This window comes from Jaculus jaculus, chromosome 9, assembly GCF_020740685.1.
Source record: "Jaculus jaculus isolate mJacJac1 chromosome 9, mJacJac1.mat.Y.cur, whole genome shotgun sequence".
NCBI classification, from domain to species: Eukaryota; Metazoa; Chordata; class Mammalia; order Rodentia; family Dipodidae; genus Jaculus; species Jaculus jaculus.
This window is the reverse complement of record NC_059110.1, coordinates 100,549,854-100,572,306: the sequence shown is the minus strand read 5'-3', so window position 1 is coordinate 100,572,306 and position 22,453 is coordinate 100,549,854. Positions and strand designations below refer to the sequence as shown.

Here is a 22,453-nt window from a genome sequence, read left to right as displayed (position 1 = left end):
CACACCTGTCTGTTCACATGGGTGCTGGAAAATTGAGCTCAGGTCCTTGTGCTTGGGCTGGAAGTACTCTTAGCTTGCTGAGCCATTTCTCCAGCCCAGACTGGGTTCAGTCATGTGATTTTTCATAGAAAAGGAATCAAAATTAATGTTCTGAAGACTAGGAGAGGTGATGAGATCTGCCCTCTCACACAGCGTGAATGGGTTAGTAAGGAGTAAACCCAGGTCTGAGTGACAGCCCTTGGCTGAATCTGTGTTGTCAGCGTGTCCTCTCCAGCCTGTGGCTCTGGAAGAGCGTTTGTGGTGACGTTTCCACCTATGGCTTGTGATGACAGTGAAGCAAAGTTAGCATCAGGGCTTGTGACTCCCAGGGCTGTAGTTTCATAACAGCATCCTTGTCAGGAGCACAGATACGGGAGCAGATATCGGGGTGTGGCCTCAGTCATCTGCAGTAATCATCTTGGCCAGGTTAACTCTCATGGCTCCATCAGCCTCAGCACCACTGGCGGAATGTTTGTCGTGGAAAGCTGTCCTGTGCACCTAGGACATTTGTCAACAGCATCCTTGGCCTGTGCTCATGAGATACCACCTCACTGTGACAACCAAAACTATCTTCAAATGTCACTTAAAGCACACATTCACTCCTGGTTGGGATCCAGTTTTTGAATAAAAGGTGCCTTTTTATGGGAGGAAGGGATTTATTTCAAGCTTACAGCCCAGCGAAAGTTCCATCAATCATGGAAGAAGCTGGCTCCCGTTCACAGATCCCAGCAGAGAGAGAACCCACCACCAGTCAGCAACACCAAAGAGCAGTAAACACGGACCCGCAGCAAGCAGGGACCTCCAGAGCCCACTCTGCTCTCACACCTTTGGGCTGGAAGCAGCTCCATCCTCAGACACCCCTTATGGGCGGACCGCAGGATCTGCCCCCGGTGACACCTCCTCCAGCCAGGCAGCTGAAGATCCAAGTTACATGCTTAATTTTAACACCTGAGTCAATGGGGGACATGCATTCAGACTAACATGGGGGTTTGGGAAGAACTGGCTCTGAACTCCTGACTTACCTGCCTCCCCTTCCTAAGTTTTGGAATTACAGATCTGCACCATCATGGGCAGTGACAAAAGGTGACCTGAACCAGGTGTGGTGGCACATGCCTTTAATCCAAGCACTCAGGAGGCAGAGGTAGGAGGATCGCCATGAGTTCAAGGCCAACCTGGGACTACATAGTGAATTCCAGGAGAGCCTGAGCTAGAGTGAGACCCTACCTTGGAAACAACAACAACCAAAAAAAAGGTACCTTGACAGGTAAAAATCAAACCTTAGAGTTCAATGTTAGAAGAAAGGTTACCTCTGTGCTGGGTGTGGTGGTGCACATCTTTAATCCCCAGCACTTGGGAGGCAGAGGTAGGAGGATCTCCCTGAGTTCAAGGCCACCCTGAGACTACATAGTAAGGTTCCTCTGGAGAAGAGAGGAGGGAATAAGCTGAGAAGGGATATGAAGGAATTCTGTCAATATCTTTATTTAGTTATTTGAAAAATAGTGAGAAAGGCAGATAGAGAGAGAATGTGCATGTCAGGGCCTGTAGCCACTGCAAACGAACTCCAGGAACATGTGCCATCTTGTGCATCTGACTTTACATGGGCCTGGGCAATCAAACCTGGGTTCTTTGGCTTTGCAGGTAAGTGTCCAGCCCTAGTTTTTTCAGTGTGCATATGTTTGTATACACATATACACGCACACATGCTATGATATATATGTGAGGGAGTCTGTGAACAATCAAGGATGTTTGTCCTCTCCTTCCATTTTTCTCCTTTCTCCTTCCACCTTTGAGACAGGGTCTCCCTTGTTGGCCACTGTATCGGGCGCCCTTCTAGCCTGCCATGTGCTTCTGGATTTGTCTAACTCTGCCTCCCATTACCATAGGTGCATTGTGATTATGGGTGCTTGCACCACTTTATGTCTGGCTCTACGTGGGTGCTAGGGAGTCACACTGTGGCTGGCATGCTTGCAAGCAAGGACCTTTAACTGCTGAGCCACCTTCCTAGCCCTGAAGGAACTTTCTAGGTTGTCAGGGTCCTGTATCTTCATGGAGTTAGTGGCTGTGTGGGCATGTTCATTTATTAAAGCTTGTCAAGATGCAGTGGCTCATGCCTATAATCCCAGCACCATGAAGTGAAGGCCAAGGTCAGAGGATCACTGTGAGTTCAAGGCCAGCCCGGACTACATAGTAAGTTCCAGGGCTAAGATAGAGTGGTACCCTGCCTAGACAAAGAAAAGAAAAGAAAAGAAAAATCCTGTGGTGGGGGGTAAATGTGCTCATTCTCCTAAGCTTGTAGGTGATGAAACGGACTAAGCAGTTAAGCAGCTTTCCTAGAGTTGTGCAGCTGAAGTGGTAGAAATGGGATCTGAACATAGGCAGCAAGAGCTGGAATCCACTTTGCTCTCGTTCCTTTGTGAGGCTGGTTTTGCCATGGTTTCCCCATGGCTTTGTGAGTGCTTTGAGGCAGAAGTACTAGTCTCTTCTGTGAACAGTTGTCACTTGTCTCTTATATAGTTGGGCCCATTCTAGGTGCTAGAAAAAGACAGATGCATTCCTTGTCTTCAAGAAAGTTTTTATTTTAATGCTTTTAATTTTATTTATTTATTTATTTGAGAGACAGAGAGAGAGAGAATGAGCGCACCAGGGCCTCCAACCACTGCAAATGAACTGCAGACACATGCGCCACCTTGTGCATCTGGCTTACATGGGTTCTGGGGAATCAAACATGGCTTTGCAGGCAAGTGCCTTAAACTCTAAGCCGTCCCTCCAGCCCAAGAAAGCCACCCACCCCCTCAAGGTATGGTCTTGCTGTAGCCCAGGCTGACCTGGAATTTATTATGTAGTTTCAGGCTGGCCTCAAACTCAGAGCACTCCTATCTCTGCCTCCTGAGTGCTGGGATTAAAAGTGTGCACTACCATTCCTGCTTAAGAAAGGTGTTTTATCTATTTATTTATTTATTTATTTTTGTTTTTTTCAGGTAGAATTTCACTCTGGCTCAGGCTGACCTGGAATTAACTATGTAGTCTCAAGGTGGCCTCAAACTCAACGGTGATCCTCCTACCTCTGCCTCCTGAGTGCTGGGATTAAAGGTGTGTGCTACCACGCCTGGCTCTTTTTTTTTTTTTTTTTTTTTTTTTGAGGTAAGATTTCACACTAGTCCAAGCTGACCTAGAATTGGAATTTACTATATAGTCACAGGGTGGCCTTAAACTCATGGTGATCCACCTACATTTGCTTCCGGGTGATGCAATTAAAGGTGTGTGCCACCACGCCTGGCAAGAAAAGTTTGTTTTATTCTATTTATTTATTGGAGAGAGAGAGCGAGAAAGGGAAAGAAAGAAAGAAAAAAGAAAAAGAAAGGCAGAGAGAGTGAGAATGGGCACACCAGGGCCTGTAGCCATCACAAACAAACTCCAGATGCATGTGCCACCTGAGTCCTTTAGCTTAACAGGCCAGCATCTTACTCACTAAGTCCTCTCTCCAGCCCAAGAAAGACTTTAATCTGTGTTGCAGGGTTGGGGGGATAGCTCACTGGGTAAAGCACTTGTTATGCAAGCATGAGGACAGGAGTTTGGATTCCCAGAACCCACATCAATGCCTGGTGGGCATAGCAGCCTACCTGTAATCCTAGCACTTGGAAAGTGGAGACAAGGGGACTCCCTTGTATAGTAGACAGCCTTACATCACTGGGACCAGTGCACAGTTAAGGAACAAGGGATATTTATTAAAGTTTACAGATCCAGGGGAAGTTCTAGAATGGAAGAAGAAGCTGGCCTGCTTTCACAGATCCAAGCAGAGAGAGAAAAGCCACAGCCAAAACCCAAAAGCCACACCACCAGCACACCCAGGCACACTTCAACACTTCACGAACTCCACACGGCGCCTGAGCACTCTGCACGTCTTTAGACTGGAAGTCCAGATCCACCCCCACACCTTAGGGCTGAACACTGGGATCCACCAGCAGCAGCATCTCCTGTAGCCAGGTGGCTGCAGATCTAAATTACAAACTTTAATAAAATCCTGAACATACAGGGGGCCATCCATTAAAGCTACCATACCTAGGGAAGAGAGCTGGTTAGACCAGCCAAATCCCAAATCAGTGAGTTCTCAGTCTAGTGTAAGACCCTGCTTCAGTCAATAAAATAATTATGAGAAGGGTTGGAGAGATGGCTTAGTGGTTAAGCGCTTGCCTGTGAAGCCTGAGGACCCCGGTTCAAGGCTCGATTCCCCAGGAACCATGTTAGCCAGATGCACAAGGTGGTTCTGTGGTCACATAGGAAGTTGAAACTAAGTCCCAGTTCTACCTCCTTGGAGTCCATAAGACATTTAAGGCTCCCTTTGGCTTTGCAGGCAAGTGCCTTAACCACTTAAACACAACCCTGGTTTGTTTTGTTGGGGTAAGGTCTTGCTTTTAGCCCAGGCTGACCTGGAATTCACTATGTAGCCTCAAGGTGGCCTTGACCTCATGGTGATCCTCCTGCCTCTGCCTCCTGAGTGCTGGGATTAAAGGCATGTGCCACCATACCTGGCTATAGGTTTTTTTTTTTTTGTTTTGTTTTGTTTTTTGAGGAAGGGTCTCAATCTAGCCCAGGCTGACCTGGAATTCACTATGTCGTCTCAGGGTGGCTTCAAACTCATGGTGATCCTCCTACCTCTACCTCCCAAGTGCTGAAATTAAAGGGGTGCACCACTACATCCAGCTAAATATTTTCTTTTTATTTATTTATTTGAGAGAAAGCATGCGTGTGTGAGAGAGAGAGAATGGATGCACCAGGGCCTCCAGCCACTGCAAATGAACTCCAAATGCATGTGCCACTATGTGCATCTGGCTTATGTGGGTACCGGGGGATTGAATCTGGGTCCTTAGGCTTTGCAGGTAAGTCCCTTAACCACTAAGCAATCTCTATAGCCCCCCCTTTATAAAAATATTTTAAGAAGTACCAGGTTTTTTGTTTGTTTTTTTTAAGGTTGGGTTTCACTCTAGCCCAGGCTGACCTGGAATTCACTATGTAATCTTAGAGTGGCCTCAAACTCCTGGTGATCCTCTTACCTCTGCCTCCCAAGTGCTGGGATTAAAGGTATGCGCCACCACACCCAGCAGAAGTACCAGTTTTAGTTACATAAGGACACACTAGAGTCACCCATCTGTGAGGCCATATCCTTAGACTCAAATGCTCAAGGAAGCAGGTAAATGATTGAGACCTACAGATCAACCCTGAGCTTCTTGGGAGAGAGTGTGAGCAAAATCCTGGGTTTATGAAGAGAACACATGCATGCTCCATAAAGCTTTCCTTTTGCCTGCACTAGAAAACCTACCTTGAAAAAAACTAACTAAATAAATAAATAAGGTTGTCTTTTATGGGAAAAGGCAAAAAGCTGGGCATGATAAAGCACACCTTTAGTCCCAGCATTTGGGAGGTAGAGGTAGGATCACTGTGAGTTCAAGGCCAGCCTGAGACTATAGACACACATGTGCAAGTAAATAAACAGTTCTTTAAATATTATTAAATATCATATTATTTGAGACAGAGAGAATGGGTGTGCCCTGGTCTCCAGCCACTGCAAACAAACTCCAGACGCATGTGCCACCTTGTGCATCTGGCTTATGTGGGTACAGGGGTATTGAACCTGGCTCCTTAGGCTACCCAGGCAAGTGGCTTAACCACTATGTCATCACTCTATGCTATGAAAATTTTCCAAAAAATAATTCTTGGGAAAGGGGAGATGACTCAGAAGTTAAAGGTACTTGCTTACAAAGCTTGCTGGCCTGGGTTCAATTCCCCAGCACCCATGTAAAGCCAGAAGCTAAAATGGTAGGTGCTTCTGGAATTCGTTTACAGTGGCAAGAGACTCTGGCACATGTGTGCAAGTCTTGTAGAACTAAGGGTGACGCGTAGTTGGAGATACTCGGCCATTTGAAGGCTTCTAAAGCTAAAATTGACATTCTCAAATGTGATTTCTCCTGTGAGGCCCTTGGTACTTGGCATGTCTCCGTAGCATGTGTCTTAGCTGGGAACGTGGTGGCTGTGAGCTTGTGTAGGCACCTCGCTGTTCTCTTTGAGGGCGGCCTTGTCTTACTCATCCCTAGGTTCTCTGGAGCTGTTTGTTGCCCGGGGCCCTTAGTAACATCTTTGTGTGCTTGCAAAATAGAAATGAGCCGATTGGCAGGCTAGCCCTGGAGTTACAGAGTGAGGCATAGTCTTAGGTCCTTGGCAGGAGCTGGTGTCTCCACGATGCTGTCAGGAAGGCCGGTAGAAGCAAGCCTGCACCCTGCCTGAGGGGTGCCCTGGACATGGCACCCTGATAGGGCAGTGCCAGGATAGGCCAACCTGCCACTGGTCTTTTTGGGTTTTTGTTTGTTTGTTTTTCAAGGTAGTGTCTCGCTCTAGCTCAGGCTGACCTGGAATTCACTATGTAGTCTCTCAGGGTGGCCTTGAACCCATGGTGATCCTCCTACCTCTTCCTCCCAAGTATGCGCCACCACACCCGGCTCACCATTTGGTCTTTGAAGTTGGCAGAAAGGACTTCGCCCTCATTCCAGCCACTGAGACATGGCCCTCTCCTGCTTGGGCACTTAGCAGGGTCTGGAGTCTTTACCCCAAAAAACCACTGGGTTTCTAGCTCCTGTCTCTTTGTGCTTTGGGGTGAAGCCGTGAGATGGTCTTTTGGAAAGACACAGTTTGACGCACCTAATTTGTACATCTGTGATTTTCCTTAGACTCCGTGCTGACCTGGGGACCTTACCTGTACAGCATGGTGAGTTGGTGGGCCCTCGCCTCTCTTGGGGCTGTAACCTCATTTGGTGTCTGGGAAGTGTAATAATTAAGGAACAGATTCCTTTAGCTTAGGTTGGAGAGAGCGCAGTCCTTCCCGGCCGGGGAAGCGCGACGGCAGGAGGCTGCTCGCTCACACGTGGGCCGGTCAGAGCAGCGCGGGTAGCTGGCCGCCGGCTTCCGCCCCCTTCTCTCCAGTGCACCACTTCTGTTTAGTCCAGTGGGGTGGGGCCTGCATTCAGAGTGGGTCTCTCCCCCTCAGTTCATACTCTTTCCAAAAGCCATCAGATACACCCAAAAGTAGGCACTAGAAATTTCATTTACTTACTTATTTTGGTTTGTTAAAGTAGGGACTCACTCTAGCTCAGGCTGACCTAGAACTCACTCCGTATTCTCAGGGTGGCCTCGAACTCATGGTGATCCTCCCACCTCTGCCTCCCAAGTGCTGGGATTAAAAGCATGCGCCACCACACCCGGCTCTAATTTTTGTTAACATTAGTTTTTCTAAGTTTATTTATTTACTTATTTGAGAGCAGGGGAAGAGGTGAGGGGGGAGAGAATGGACACACCAGGGCCTCCAGCCACTGCAAATGAACTCCAGATGTATGCACAGTCATGTGCATCTGGCTTATGTGGATACCAGAGATTGAACCTGGGTCCTTAGGCTTCACAGGCAAACATCTCTCCAGCCCCTCATTTAATTTTTGTGGTTTTTTGTTTTGTTTTGTTTTGTTTTTGTGGTGCTGAAGACTTTCATACATATGAAACAAGTACTCTATCAACTAAACTCTATCCTCTGTCTCCCGCTTTTTAAAACATTTTTTTTTGAGCCAGGGTCTTATATTGCCCTGCCTAATCTTGAATTGGCTGGGTACCTGAGGATGACCTTGAATTCTTTTTTTTTTATTTTAATTTTTTTTTGTTGTTATTTTTATTTATTTGTTTGAGAGCAACAGACAGTGAGAGAGGCAGAGATAGTCACTGGGCGTGCTAGGGCCTCTAGCCATTGCAAATGGACTCCAGACACGTGCATCCCCTTGTGCATCTGGCTAATGTGGGTCCGAGCCTCAAACTGGGGTCCTTAGGCTTCACAAACAAGTGCTTAACCGCTACACCATCTCTCCGGCCCTTTTTTTAGTTTTTTGAGGTAGAGTCTTGCTGTAGCCCAGGCTGACCTGGAATTCACTATGTAGTCTCAGGGCAGCCTTGAACTCAAGGTGATCCACCCACCACTGCCCCCCAAGTGCTGGAATTACAGGTGTGTACCACCTTGCCTGGCTTATGCAGTCCTAGGGATCAAACCCACAACTTACCAACTAAGCTATACCTTCAGCTTGAAACACATTTCATTAAAACATTATTTATTATTTATTTGAGAGAGCATGAGACAGGCAGAAAGAGGCAGACACAGAGAGAGTATTGGAAAACTAGGACCTCCTGCCACTGCAAACAAACTCCAGACACTTTGTGCTCATCTCTAAGCTATAGCAATGCCAGATTTCTGTTCCCTAATAACGGGGCCATTTTGTTCTTGGTTTGCATTTCAGTCTCTTCTTGATGACAAAGGCTTGGCAGAAGTGTCTGAGGTTGCAGAACGTGTCCTGAATGCTGTAAATAAGGGATTCTACAGAGAGGCCACCCGGCTGTGGGGGGAAGCAGAAATGGTCATTGAGAAGGTAAAAAGGGTACTCAGGCCAGCATGATGTGGCTTCTTTTCAGGGGTATGTGGCTTGTGGTGGATGTCATTAGGATTAGGGTCCATCCTAGGTCTCCTACAAATTTAAAAATGATTGCCCAGTAAATGATAAATTTTTTGGGTTGGAGGGGTTCAAGGTAGTGTCTCATTCTAGTCCAACTTGACCTTTAATTCACTATGTAGTCTCAGGGTGGCCTTGAACTCATGGCAATCCTCCTATCTCTGCCTCCCAAGTGTTGGGATTAAAGGTGTGTTATACCATGCCTGGTTCTGGCTTTTTAAAAATATTTATTTTTTTACTTATTTGAAAGGTGGGGGAGAGAATTGGCCTCCAACCAATGCAAACAAACTCCAGATGCATGTACCACCTTGTCCATCTGGCTTATGTGGGTCCTGGAGAATTGAACCTGGGTCCTTTGGCTTTGCAAGCAAGGGTCTTAACCACTAAGCCATTTCTCCAGCCCTCTGGTTCTTTTGTTTTGTTTTTCAAGGTAGGGTTTCACTGTAGTGTAGACTGACCTGGAATTCACTGTGTAGTCTCAGGGTGGCCTCGAACTCTTGGTGATCCTCCTACCTCTGTCTCTCAAGTGCTGGGATTAAAGGTGTGCACCACCACGCCTGGATTTTATTTGTTTTTTTGAGGTAGGGTCTCACTCTAGCCCAGGCTGACCTGGAATTCACTGTGTATTCTCAGAGTAGCCTTGAACTCATGGCAATCCTCCTACCTCTGCCTCCCAAGTGCTGGGATTAAAGGCATGTGCCACCATACCTAGCTGCTGCTGCTGCTTCTGTTTTTTAAGAGAGGAAGAGAGAGAAAAAGAGTTGGCAGCTGGGTGTGGTTGACATTGTGCGACATTGCACACTTGCGTCACTGTGCATCTGGCTACTGGGACCTGGAGATTTGAACATGTTTTCTTAGGCTTCACAGGTGAGCTTCTTAACCACTAAGCCATCTTTCCATGCCCTCCCTTTCTTGTCTTTTTTCTTGTTTTTTTTTTTTTTTTTAATTTAAGAGAAAGAAAGAGGCAGGCAGAGAGAATGGGTGTACCAGGGCCTTTAGCCACTCTGCAAATGAACTCCAGATGCATGCGCCACCTTGTGCATCTGGCTTACATGGGTACTGGGGAATCAAACTTGGGTCATTAGGCTTCACAGGCAAGTAAACTGCTAAGCCATATCTCTTATCTTCTTCTCATATCTCATATCTCATATCTAGCCCCCCTCTGGCTTTTGTTTTTTTAACCTTATTTACTTGAGAGAGACAAAGAGGCAGAGAGAGAGAGAGAGAGAGAGAATGGCATACCTGGGCATGCCTCCAGGCCCTGCAGGTGAAATCCAGATACATGCACCACCTTGTGCATCTGACTTATATGTGTAGTGGAGAATTGAACCTGAGTCCTTTGGCTTTCCCAGAAAGCACCTTAACCACTTTTTTGTTGTTGTTTTGTTTTGAGGTAATGTCTGTCTCTCTGTAGCCCAAGATGACCTGTGGAATTCATTATGTAGTCTCAGGGCAGGCCTCAAACTCACAGTGATTCTCCTTGCTTCTCAAGTGCTGAGATTAAAGGTGTAAACCACCATGCCCAGCAAAGTGATAAATTTGATAGGGCTAAGTAGTGACATAGTAGCCTTCATGGAATCAGAAAACTAGCCAAGCCTGCAAGACTTGAATGTCCCTGACTGAATGTGTGGATTCTGTAAAAATGACTGTCCAGGGTCCTGGTGTGATGGCACACGCCAGTAAGTAAGCCCAGTACTTGGAAGTACAGGAACTCAAGGTCTCCCTCAGCTACATGGGGAGTTCAGTTTGAGCCAGGGCTACACTAAATTAAATAGATAAATGGGGGCTTTTCTATTTCCCCAAACCCCCTCCTGCAGTAAAGGACCTTTGCCTTCCTTCCTTTAAGTTCTAGCTGTAACCAAATAACATATCTAAACTTTAAATAATAAAATAAAAACGAATTTTGCACAGGTGAGCATGTATTTGAGAGACAATGTATGTCCTTATTTGGATCCCTGCCCAGCAATGTTCTGGCCAAAGACTGGGAGTGGGGGAAGCCCGGAGGCTCAGAGCTCCAGTGTCATGAGCTGGCTACAGCACCCCCAGAATTGTAGGCTATCTTAATCTTCAGAGCTGCTTTCTTTCTGGTCTGAGAAAGTCATATGCTTAAAGATTTTTCAAGGTAGGATCTTGCTGTGGCCCAGGCTGACCTGGAATTCACTATGGAGTCTCAGGCTGCCCTTGAACTCACAGCAGCCATCCTCCTACTTCTGCCTCCCAAGTGCTAGGATCAAAGGCGTGTGCCACCATGCCTGGCCCTCCCTTGAAACTTTGACGAGGGACAGAGAAAGAAACCTAGCCAAATGTGTGATTTTTGTATTTCAGAATACAGATGGGGTGAACTTCTACAACATCTTAACTAAGCGCTCTCCCATGTCTGCCATGGAATCCAGCCTAGATTTCTTCCGAAACAGCTTAGGTGAGTGAATCTTCACACTGTTAGTCCTGCCTTTAGCTTCTATGCAGGAAGAGGCTCGTCTAATTTAAAATTTATTCACATATACTTTATATCTCATTAAAATTCACCTATCTAAGCCGGGCGTGGTGGTGCACACCTTTAACCCCAGCACTCGGGAGGTAGGAGGATTGCTGTGGGCTTGAGGCCACCCTCAGACTACATAGTGACTATCAGGGCAGCCTGGGCTAGCGTGAGACCTTGCTTTGAAAAAAAAAAAAAAAATCACCCATCTGAAGTGTGGATTTTAGTGGTTTTCAGTGCATTCACAGAGTTGCACAGTCATCACCACAGCCCAGTTTTAGAATATTCCATCGCCACCAAAAGATCCCACACATCTGTTTGCAATCACTTCTCATTCTCCCAGCCTCAGGCAACCACTAATCCACTTTTTGCGTCTCTGCTTTTGTCTTTTCAGAGCATTCTATATAAATGTAATCCTATAGTAGGCTTTTTATTATTTATTTGTGCAAGAAAGAGAGGCAGAGAAAGAGAAAGAATGGGCATGCCAGGACCTTCAGCCTGCTGTGAACAAACTCCAGACATGTGCGCCCCCTTGTGTGCATGTGAAACATTGTGTGCTTGTGTCTCTGTGCATCTGGCTGTGTGGGACCTGGAGATTTGAACATGAGTTCTTAGGCTTCACAGGCAAGCGCCTTTGCCGCTAAGCCACCTCTCCACCCCAATTTATTTATTTATTTGAGAGAGAAAAACAGTCAGAGAGAGAGAATGGGCACTCCAGGGCCTCCAGCCACTGCAAACAAACTCCAGATGCATGTGTCCCGTTGCGCATCTGGCTTACGTGGGTCCTGGAGAATCGAACTGGGATCCTTTGGCTTTGCAGGCAAACAACCGCTAAGCCAGCCCTCCAGCCCCCAATTTTTAAAATTTTTTTAATGGAATCTGGGCTAACAATAGCTTATTTGTTTATTTGTTTAGTTAACACCTTATTTTTAAACAAATACAAGCTCTTTATTTTTTTTAATTTTTATTTTAGAGAGAGAGAAGGGGTGCACCAGAGCCTTTAGCCACTGTGAACAAACTGTAGATGTGTGTGCCCCCTTGTGCACATGTGCGACACTGCATGCCTGCGTTGCTGTGTGTCTGGCTTACATGGGACCTGGAGATTTGAGCATGAGTTCTTAGGTTTAGCAGACAAGTACCTTAACTGCTAAGCCATCTCTCCAGCCCCTACAGTAGGCTCTTGTATCTGGTCTTCTTTGCTTAGCAAAATGAAGTTCAGGAATCAGCTTGTGCACTCAATCTTAGCCAAAGGCTGAGAAGCGATGGGAACCAACTTCTTCTTCTGGGACAGGGGAATCTTGGGATTATATCCAGGACCTCTTGTAAGCTAAACACGTGGTCTGTCATTGAGCTACCCCAGGAGTGTTAGGTCGGGCTGGACTCCAAAGATGGAGTCACCAAGGACAGCAGAATGGTGACAGAGGCATAAGGAAGTGGATTGTCCACATTCCTCAAGAAGCCACCTGGTCATTATCCCCTCCTTCCTAGCAATGCTCCAGGTCATGGTTTCCTGCCCCCTTATCTCCTAAGTGGTCACTGTTCTGGTGTCACACCCTGGCTATTTTAAATGGTTACTGTAATGATCTCCCCTAAAGAAACTCTTCTATTCAGCTTAACAAACGAGATGTTTTTTCCTTCCTCACCTTCCTCCAACTGAAAAGGTCCTGTACAGCCCACAACCTGAAAACTCAGGCTGGCCGTGCTCCTCTCTTGTGAGTCAGCCCTGGCAGCTCGGGCTTTTCCTGAATAAAAGCTTCCATCTTTGCCTCAGAGTGGTTTGGGTGGTCTTGGTTGAAGTTGGTGGTCTTTCAGTTGGCACAGCTTGGCTTCAGATGCAGAGTGCCTGAAATCCTCCCTCCATATCAGGGGCCGGTGGGATGGCTTAGAAGTTAATAGCACTTGCTTGCAAAGCCTGATGGCCAGGATTCGATTCCCCAGTACTCATGTGAAGCCAGATGCACAAAGTGCTACATGCATTTGGACTTTGCAGTAGCAAGAGTCCCTGGTGGACTCATTTTCTTAATCTCGCTCTCTGAAATTGAAAAAAAAAAAAAAGAGGCCCTGGTGTACCTATTCTCTCCCTCTAACATAGTGAATTCCAGGTCAGTCTGGGCTAGAGCAAGACCCTACCATGAAAAAAAAAAAAAAAAAAAAAAGATAAAGGGCTGGGAAGATGTTTCAGTAGTTAAAAGCACTTGCTTGCAAAGCCTGCAGCCTATGTTTAATTTCCCATTCAACTAATTAAAGACAGACAGCATTTGTTTGCAGCAGCAGGACACCCCGTTATGTATGTGTACACATGTGCAAATAAATTTTACTTATTTATTTATTTATTTGAGCCGGGCATAGTGGTGCACACCTTTGATCCCAGCACCCAGGAGGCAGAGGTAGGAGAATCGCTGTGAGTTCGAGGCCACCCTGAGGCTCCATAGTGAATTCCAGGTCAGACTGGGCTAGAGCAAGACCCCTACCTTGAAAAACAACAAAACAAAACAAATTTTTATCTACTTTTGCAAGCAGAGAGACAGAGAGAATAGATGCACTAGGGTCTCCAGCTGCTGCAAACGAGCTCTAGATACCTGTGCTTAACTGTGCATCTGGCTCTGTGTGGGTTCTGGGGAATCAAACCTGGGTCAGTAGGCTTTGCAAGCAAGCGCCTTAACTGCTGAGTCATCTCTCCAGCCCTAAAATTTTAAAATAATGAAACATACAAAGGTTGCTGAACGTCCATAGGCTCTTATTCTCAGCTAACTTTCTCTGTCTGTTCTTGTTAATTCCAGTGGCCCCCAAATGAATGAAATGTAGCCATTAATACTACTAGACTCACCCTGCTTTCAACGTGCTTCTGGCTTTCTTGCTGTACCTGGGATGGGTCAAAGTGACTCTCGGGCTTTTCCAGGCAAAACCCTTCGTCTTCTGCCCAGCATCCCCAGCAGCTTAGGACAGATGTCCCTGTGGTCCCGATCCCAGTCCTTTGATGCACCGTGTACCCCTCTGTTTTCAGTTCGCCTTTGTCAACGACACGTGAGACACCTACAGGGAGACGCCCTGAGCCAGCTCATGAACGGTGTCATCAGAAAGAAACTCAAAATCATTCCTGAAGATTTCTCCTGGGGAGGTACTGACGTCATTCCGTCACATGCTATTTGTGGAGTTGTAGGGGAGGGAGGTGCCAATTGAGAGCCGTGGGCTGGAGGGAGAGGGCTCAGTGGCTAAGGGTTCCGGTCCTTTAAATATTTTATCTTTATTTATTTATTTGACAGAGAAAGAGAGAGAGTGAGAGAATGAGCACGCCAGGGCCTCCAGCCACTGCAAATGAACTCCAGACACGTGCGCCCCCTTGTGCATCTGGCTAATGTGGGTCCTGAGGAATTGAACCAGGGTCCTTTGGCTTTGCAGGCAAACGCCTTAACCGCTAAGCCATCCCTCCAGCCTGGTTCTGGTCCTTTAAACCTGCAGACTTTGAGTTTGATTTCGCCAGTGTCTGTGAAAAGCCAGATGCAAAGTGGTGCAAGAGTCTGTGATCCCAGCACACTGCAACCACGGGAGACAGAGTCAGGAGAGTCCAGAAGCTCTCAGGCCAGCTAGACTCCCCTTCCGAATGGCAAAAAGACAACCGCAAGAGAGAACGCTTCTCAAACAAGGTGGCAGGAGAGAACCAGCACCTGAGGTTGCCCTCTTGACTGCCACACAGGTGCCCTAGCACCCACCCACCCCCGCCCACACACACAGATTTAAAAAATATTCAAAGCTGGGCATGTGGCTCATGCCCTTAACCCCACTACTCAAGAGACTGAGGTAGGAGAAGCATGAAGAGTTCAAGGTCAGCCTGAGCTAGAGTGAAATCCTGCCTCAAAAAAAAAAAAAAAAAAAATTGATTGCAAATAAGGGTTTGGTAGGAAGTAGGTGGGGAGAGAAGTGGCCCTTGATTGGTTATGTTGAAGCTATTGTTGAAGCCTGATAAGGGGGGTACTCTACTTGGTAACGTATGTGCTGTAACATGGTGAACAATTAAGGTAGAGTGGGCACGCTGGGTGTGGTGGCACACGCCTTTAATCCCAGCTCTCTGGAGGCAGAGGTAGGAGGATTGCTGTGAGTTCGAGGCCACCCTGAGAATACATAGTGATTTCCAGGTCAGCCTAGACTAGAGTGAAACCCTACCTAAAAAAACCAAAACAAGGAGTGGGGCTTATTGGTACAGTCCTGTAAATTCCAGCACTTTTAGGAGGATGAGAGAGAGCATCATAAGTTTGAGATCACTCTGGGCAACTTAGAAGACAGTGTCTATAAGTGAGTAAATATTAGTTAAACTTTAAAAATGAAAGAGGGGGGGCTGGAGAGATGGCTTAGCAGTTAAGCGCTTGCCTGTGAAGCCTAAGGACCCCAGTTCGAGGCTCGGTTCCCCAGGTCCCACATTAGCCAGATGCACAGGGGGCGCATGTGTCTGGAGTTCGTTTGCAGAGGCTGGAAGCCCTGGCGCGCCCATTCTCTCTCTCTCCCTCTATCTGTCTTTCTCTCTGTCTGTCGCTCTTAAATAAATAAACTAAAAATTTAAAAACAAAAATGAAAGAGGGCCTGGAGAGATAGGTCAGTGGTTAAGGTGCTTGCTTGCAAAGCCTAACTGTCCAAGTTTGATTCCCCAGTACTCACATAAAGCCAGGTATACAAGGTGGCGCATGGGTCTGGAGTTCTTTTGCAGTGGCAAGAGGCCCTGGCACACCTATTTTCTCCCTCTCCCTTTCTCACCCTTCCTCTCCTTACAAATAAATGAATGAAACATTTTTGGGGAACTGGAGAGACGGTTTATTGGTTAAGGTGCATACCTACAAAGCCAAAGGACCCAGGTTCAATTCCCCAGTACCTATGTAAAGCAACAGGCACAAGGTAGTGCGTGTGTCTGGAGATCATTTTCAGTGGCTGCAGGTACTGGTGTGCCTCCTCATGTTCTCTGTCTGCCTCTTTCACTCAAATAAATTTAAAAAATGTTTTTAAAACATGGAAAGAAGGCTGGAGAGATTGCTGAGTGGTTAAGGCACATGTCTGCAAAGCCAAGGGACTCAGGTTCAATTCCCCAGGACCCACATAAAGCCAGATATACAAGGTGGTGCATTTGTATGCAGTGGCTAAGAGGGCCTGGTGTGCCCATTCTCTCCCCGTCTCTCTCTCTCTTCCTGTCTTTGCCTCTTCTTTCAAATAAATAAATAATTTATTTTAAAGACTGGAAAGAGAAAGGATAAACTGCCCTTATCCAATACACCCAGGGTCTTTTTGCTTTTGCTCTGTGAGTGTTATGCTTGTGTGTGAGTGCGCGTGCACATATGCCAGAGCACACGCGTGGAAGTCCGAGGACAGCCTCGGGTATTGATCCTCGCCCTCCATCTTCTTTGAAGCAGGGTCTCATTGTTCTCCTTTGAGGTCTCCAGGCCGGCTCCTGAGCTTCTGGGGATTCTCCTGTCTCCACCTCCTTTGCACCATCAGCGCCCTGTGATTACAGACGTTGGTGTTGCAGTGTCCAGCTTTGCGTGGCTGCTGGGGGTCTGATTCCAGGACTCAGGCTTGCAAGGCACGCGCTGTGTCCACTGAGCCTGCTCCCCAGTCCTCCAGGCACACTTGGTGTGAAGCTTACAGGCGTGGGGTCACGCAGGCCCGAGCGCAGGTCTGAGATCACCGTCGGCAAGTCACTTCACCTGGCTTGTTCCTTGGCCTCTCCGATCCTCACTTCATTACCTGAACGTTGTACTTGACTTGCCTTCTATCTCCCACAAGAAGAAATGGGAAGTTGCTTCTGAAGTGCTCGCCTAGCTCAGAGCCTAGAAAATACTTGGCTGTGGCTGCCGTTAACTCTTTTCATTATCGTAGTTACATTCTCAGTTTTGGAACAAAACACCAGACCAGAAACTGCCTGTGGGAGGAAAGGGTTTTATCTCAGCGTATTGTGTCTGTTGCAGTCAGGTTCGCATTGCTGGTAGAAATCACCCAACGACGAGCAGCTTGTGGGAAAAAGAGGTTTATTTTGGCTTACATACAGGCTTGGAGGGAAGCTCCATGATGGCAGAGGAAAATGATGGCATGAGCAGAGGGTGGACATCACCCCCTGGCCAACATAAGGCGACAATAGCAACAGGAGAGTGTGCCAAACACTGGCATGGGGAAACTGGCTATAACACCCATAAGCCCGTCCCCAACAATACACTCACTCCCTCCAGGAGGCGTTAATTCCCAAATCTCCATCAGCTGGGACCCTAGCATTCAGAACACCTAAGTTTATGGGGGACACCTGGATCAAACCACTACAGTGTCCTTTTTTGTTGTTGCTTTTCCAGGTAGGATCTCTCTCTAGTCCAGGCTGGCCTAGCATTCACTATGTAGTCCCAGGGCGGCCTCAAACTCACGGCGATCCTCCTACCTCTGCCTCCCGAGTCCTGGGATTAAAGGCGTGCGCTACCACACCTAGCAAGTTTACAGGGCAAGCTTCATGATGGTGGGGAAAGAACGGAAGAAGTAGGAAACTTTCACATGTTTGGATGGAGGAAGTCCCAGTGAGCTTGGAGGTGGGCAAATAAACCCCACAGCCCACCCCTCGTGACACACCTCCTCGAGCAAAGCTCCACCTCCCAAATTGCCATCAGCTGGGAACCAAGTATTCAGAACACACGAGGCTTATGGGAACACATTACATTCGTAGTACCTCAGTCATTCAGTAAGGGGATGAGGCATGTGGTTAAGTAAGCGGGAGTCTGTGCTGTCTGGCTGCTCCCTTGCCTGGGGTTTGTGGTCCATTTGGCTTTCCTGACGGCCTGCTCTGAAGTGGCTGGCTTTTTTAGGTCTGGTTTATTTAGTTCATGGTAAGGTACCTCTGCCCCAGCCTGTTCAGAATTTAGAAGTGATTTTGGGCGTAACATTTGCTTAAAACACAACTTACTCCCTGAGTAGCCCGGCTAGAGGGGCTGTGTGGACCTCTGCCTTCCTGTTTCCTGCTGCAGGTTTCAGTTCCTCATTGCACAACACAGTTGAAGGGACCATGTGCTCTGCTGTCCGCTGCTTCCCTCCGACCCTGTCCTTACTGGCCTGCTGGTCCCTGCTGGGCCATTGCTAGGTGCTTCATACATGGTGGTGACCTTGAGGTACCTAAGCCAAGGATGCTGGAACTGAAAGATGCTTCTTGTTCTGGCACATTCTAATCTTCTACATCTCTTTGCCCTTGTGTAGCCCAGGCATCTAACGTCTTTATGAACATGGAGGGGGACTTCATGAAGCCCGTCATCAGCATTGTGGATGAGTTACTGGAAGCTGGTGTCAACGTGACCGTGTATAACGGACAGCTCGATCTCATAGTGGGCACCATGGGTAAGAACCAACTCCAAGCCAGGCGTCTGATGTCTTCTGTGAGCTGTCCAAACTGACATCTCTCAATCCTCCTGACAGCTGTGTTGGACCGCATAGGTTCCCTGTTCCCTTCCAAAAGCAGCGGGAGAGTCAGACAAAAACTCACGGTTTGTTGAGTTTCTCAGTCAACCCAAGCATCGATAAGGGGCTACTGAAAATGTGGGTGCCCAGGTCTCACCCAGAAGTACTTGTTAACAATATCCCATTGTTTGGAAAATACCACATTATAGGATCTAGATTTTTCTTTTTCTCTTTACCCTTGCCACCTGGGCTTTAATAATAATCCCCTCTTTTTTTTTTTTTTTTTTTTTTTTTTGAGGTAGGGTCTCCACTCTAGCTCCAGCTGACCTGCAATTCACTATGTAGTCTCAGTGTGGCCTTGAACTCATGGCGATCCTCCTACTCTACCTCCCAAGTGCTGGGATTAAAGGCGTGCACCACCAGACCCAGCTGTTTTGTTTTTCAAGGTAGGGTCTCACTGTGGCCCAGGCTGACCTGGGATTCACTCTGTAGTCTTAGGGTGGCCTTGCACTCACGGCCATCCACCTACCTCTGCCCCTGAGTGCTGGGATTAAAGGTGTGCACCACCACACCTGGCTATAATCCCTTCTTTTTTTAAAAAATTTTTTGTTTATTTTTATTTATTGAGAGCAACAGAGAGAGAAAGGCAGATAGGTAGAGAGAATGGGCGCGCCAGGGCCTCCAGCCACTGCAAAGGAACTCCAGTCACGTGCGCCCCCTTGTGCATCTGACTAACGTGGGTCCTGGGGAAATTGAGCCTCGAACCCGGGGTCCTTAGGCTTCACAGGCAAATGCTTAACCGCTAAGCCATCTCTCCAGCCCTAATCCCTTCTTTTTGTGTTCACTAGGACAAGAAGCCTGGCTACGGAAGCTGAAGTGGCGAGAACTGCCCAGATTCCACGAGCTCAAATGGAAGGCCCTATACAGCGATCCTAAGTCACTGGAAACCTCTGCATTCTTTAAGTCCCATGAGAACCTGGCTTTCTACTGGATCCTAAGAGCTGGTCACATGGTGAGAGTGCCGCCTTCGTTCCACACCTAAAGTCATGCCAAGCAGGGAGCCAGAGGCAGTGTGTTACGACAGCCATGTGTCCGCTGTCTGGGTTGGACTTCAGTGCTTCAGGCTTCGGGGTGTTTTGAATTATGTTCCAGCTTGAGCACTGCTGATCCAAAAATGCTCTAAAATCCAAAACTTTTTTGAGTGGCATCAAAAGCAGAAAGAGGTGTGGCGTGGTGGCCCATACCTTTAATCTTGTTGCTCAGGAGGGAGAAGGTAGGCAGATCACTGTGAGTTCAAGGGCAGCCTGGGCTAGAGTGAGACCCTACCTCAAAAACAATAAGTAAATAAAATGAATAAAAACATTGCATGAGGCCGGGCATCGTGGCACGTGCCTTTCATCCCAGCACTTGGAAGGCAGAGGTAGGAGGATCGCTGTGAGTTCAAGGCCACCCTGAGACTACAGAGTTAATTCCAGGTGGGCCTGGACCAGAGTGAGACCCTACCTTGAAAAACCAAAACAAAACAAAACAGAAAGAACATTGTGTGAGCTGGGGAAATGGCTCAGTCAGTGGTTGCTGTGAAAGCACAAGGTCAACAGTTTGGATCTTAGCACTTGCTTAAAAGTCATGGCAGCCGGGCGTGGTGGCCCCTTTAATCCCAGCACTCAGGAGGCGCGGGTAGGAGGTCACTGTGGGGGGCAGTGCCGGAAGTAGTGGGACTCTGGGTTAAGGGGTCTTATTTATGGGTCTGTGGATCTGGGTATCGTAACTGCTATGCTTTATGTGACAAACCGAGAGGAAATGGGTCTGAACTTGAGTGAAGTTAGAAGTTAGAAGTGAGACAGGCTTAAAATAGTCCTTGGAGACTATTATTAGGTCATCCCCTTTAGTTGACTGAATGTCATCTTAGAATGCCCCGCTGTACCTTGCTTCCTGGGCACTCATGCGTGGTGGGTTAGTCCAGGACATGTACCAGAGAGGGTCAGGGAGCTAGGGGTTTCACACCTGGATACTATCTACTCTCTCCCTGCCCCTCTTTTTTTTTTTTCAAGGTAGGGTCTCACTCTAGTCCAGGCTCACCTGGAATTCACTGTGTAGTCTCAGGGTGGCCTTGAATTCACAGCGATTCTCCTACCTCTGCCTCCCGAGTGCTGGAATTAAAGGCGTGCAGCACCATACCTGGCTACCTCCCTCCTTTGTGAGGAGGAACTGAGGTCTTTAACTCTGCCTCTTTTAGTGATGTGTAGGAAGATTTTTACAGCTGGGCATGGTGACTTATGCCTTTAGTTCTGGCACTTGGGAGGTCAAGGTAGAGACATTCTCACGAGTTTGAGGCCAGCCTGTGTGGTTACAGAGTGAATTCTAGGTCAGCCTGGCCTAGAGTAAGACCATGCCTTGGGAAAAATAAAAAGGACAAGAAAGGCTTTATGCTTTAAATCTGAGGTAAACAAAAGAGATGATGCAAAACTGGATGCTCTCCAAAAAAAGCAAGGGTCTTGTTTCTTTCTGCTGGTTCATGACTCCCATTAGACGGCCTCTCTGCTGCATGCTCTGCACTCCATTCCCAACCTGAGATCCTTCCTTCTTAAACAGGCTGGGTCCCAGTATTGTGCATGCCTTTAGTCCCAGCACTTAGGAGGCCGAGGTAGTAGTATCACCGTTAGTTCCAGGCCAGCCTGGGCGAGAGTTTCAGGTCAGCCTGGGTTAGAGTGAGACACTGCCTCAAAAAAAAAAAAAAATAAATAAATAAAATAAATAAAAATAGGGGACTGGAGAAATGGCTTATGGTTAAAGGTACTTCCTGGTAGTCTGACCACCTGGGTTTGATGCACAAAGTGATGCATGCTTCCAGAGTTCATTCACAGTGGGCAACACATACATGCATACATACACACACACATGCATACATACATACATACAAACAAAGAAATCACCAGGGGCTGTGGTGCAGCATCAGTGGGAGAGCACTTGCCTAGCCTGTATGATGCCCTCCGTTTGACCCGTGATACTCTGAGAGAGAGAAGGGAGGGAGGAAGAGAGAAAATATCAGCAGGTTGTCCACAAGTAGAACAGAAGGTTCTTCCCTTAATGTTAACATCTCTTAAAGGCCTCTGTGTCCCAACACAGTGGGCACCGTAAAGAGCTTTAGCCCAGCAAGGGAGTCTTTTCCTAAAGGGACCATAGCACAGCTGTCCCTTCCCAAGTAGCGTTCCCAGAGATGACTTTTTTCTATAAGCAGGGTATTGTCTTTGACCCCAGCCAGCCCAGGAATAATCCCAGGAGACTGACTCATGTTGCTTGGTTCTAGGTTCCCTATGACCAAGGTGACATGGCTTTGAAGATGTTGAGGATGGTGACTCAGCAAGAGTAAGAGGCCCTGATCCTCACTCAGTGCTCCTAGAGGTGCTGGACGCCGGAACTTCCTGATCCAACGTGGGCTGTGGCTCTAACCACCTTTCACACAACAGAAGATCGCAGCCCCTGTGGCAACTTGGAATTTATTTTTAATTTTTTTTATGCTGGGTGTGATGGTGCATGCCTTTAATCCCAGAACTCAGGAGGCAGAGGTAGGAGGATCACTGTGAGTTCCAGGCTACCCTGAGACTACACAGTGAATTCCAGGTCAGCCTGGACTAAGAGTGAAACCCTACCTTGAAAAACAAAAAATAAAAAACAAAACAAAAAAAAATTCTTTATTATTGACAACTTCCATAATTATAGACATTAAACCATGATAATTCCCTCCCCCTTTACTTTCCCCTTCACAACTCCACTCTCCATCATATTCCTGCCCCATCTCAATCAGTCTCTTTTTTGTTTTGATGTCATCATCTTTTCTTCCTAGTGTACTGGTCTTGTGTAGGTAGTGACAGGTACTGCGAGAACATGGATGTACAGGTCATTTTGCGTCTGGAATAGTGCACTGTAAGAAGTCCTACCCTTCCTTTGGCTCTTACATTCTTTCCACCACCTCTTCTACAATGGACACTGAGCCTTG

At 47.3% G+C, this 22,453-nt stretch overlaps 1 protein-coding gene across 1 annotated transcript in view; it reads left to right on the top strand.

The window, feature by feature from the left end:
* The window catches only part of Scpep1 (serine carboxypeptidase 1), a 45,893-nt gene extending 23,824 nt beyond the window's left edge, over positions 1-22,069 (top strand). Inside the window, exons 7-13 of the mRNA XM_045159325.1 lie at positions 6,759-6,796; positions 8,361-8,489; positions 10,896-10,989; positions 14,054-14,167; positions 18,259-18,396; positions 19,305-19,468; positions 21,764-22,069. Coding sequence (XP_045015260.1) covers positions 6,759-6,796; positions 8,361-8,489; positions 10,896-10,989; positions 14,054-14,167; positions 18,259-18,396; positions 19,305-19,468; positions 21,764-21,826 — 740 coding nt within the window. The 3' untranslated portion in view covers positions 21,827-22,069. The remainder of the gene's footprint in view (positions 1-6,758; positions 6,797-8,360; positions 8,490-10,895; positions 10,990-14,053; positions 14,168-18,258; positions 18,397-19,304; positions 19,469-21,763) is intronic.
* The last annotated feature ends 384 nt before the right edge of the window (positions 22,070-22,453 follow it).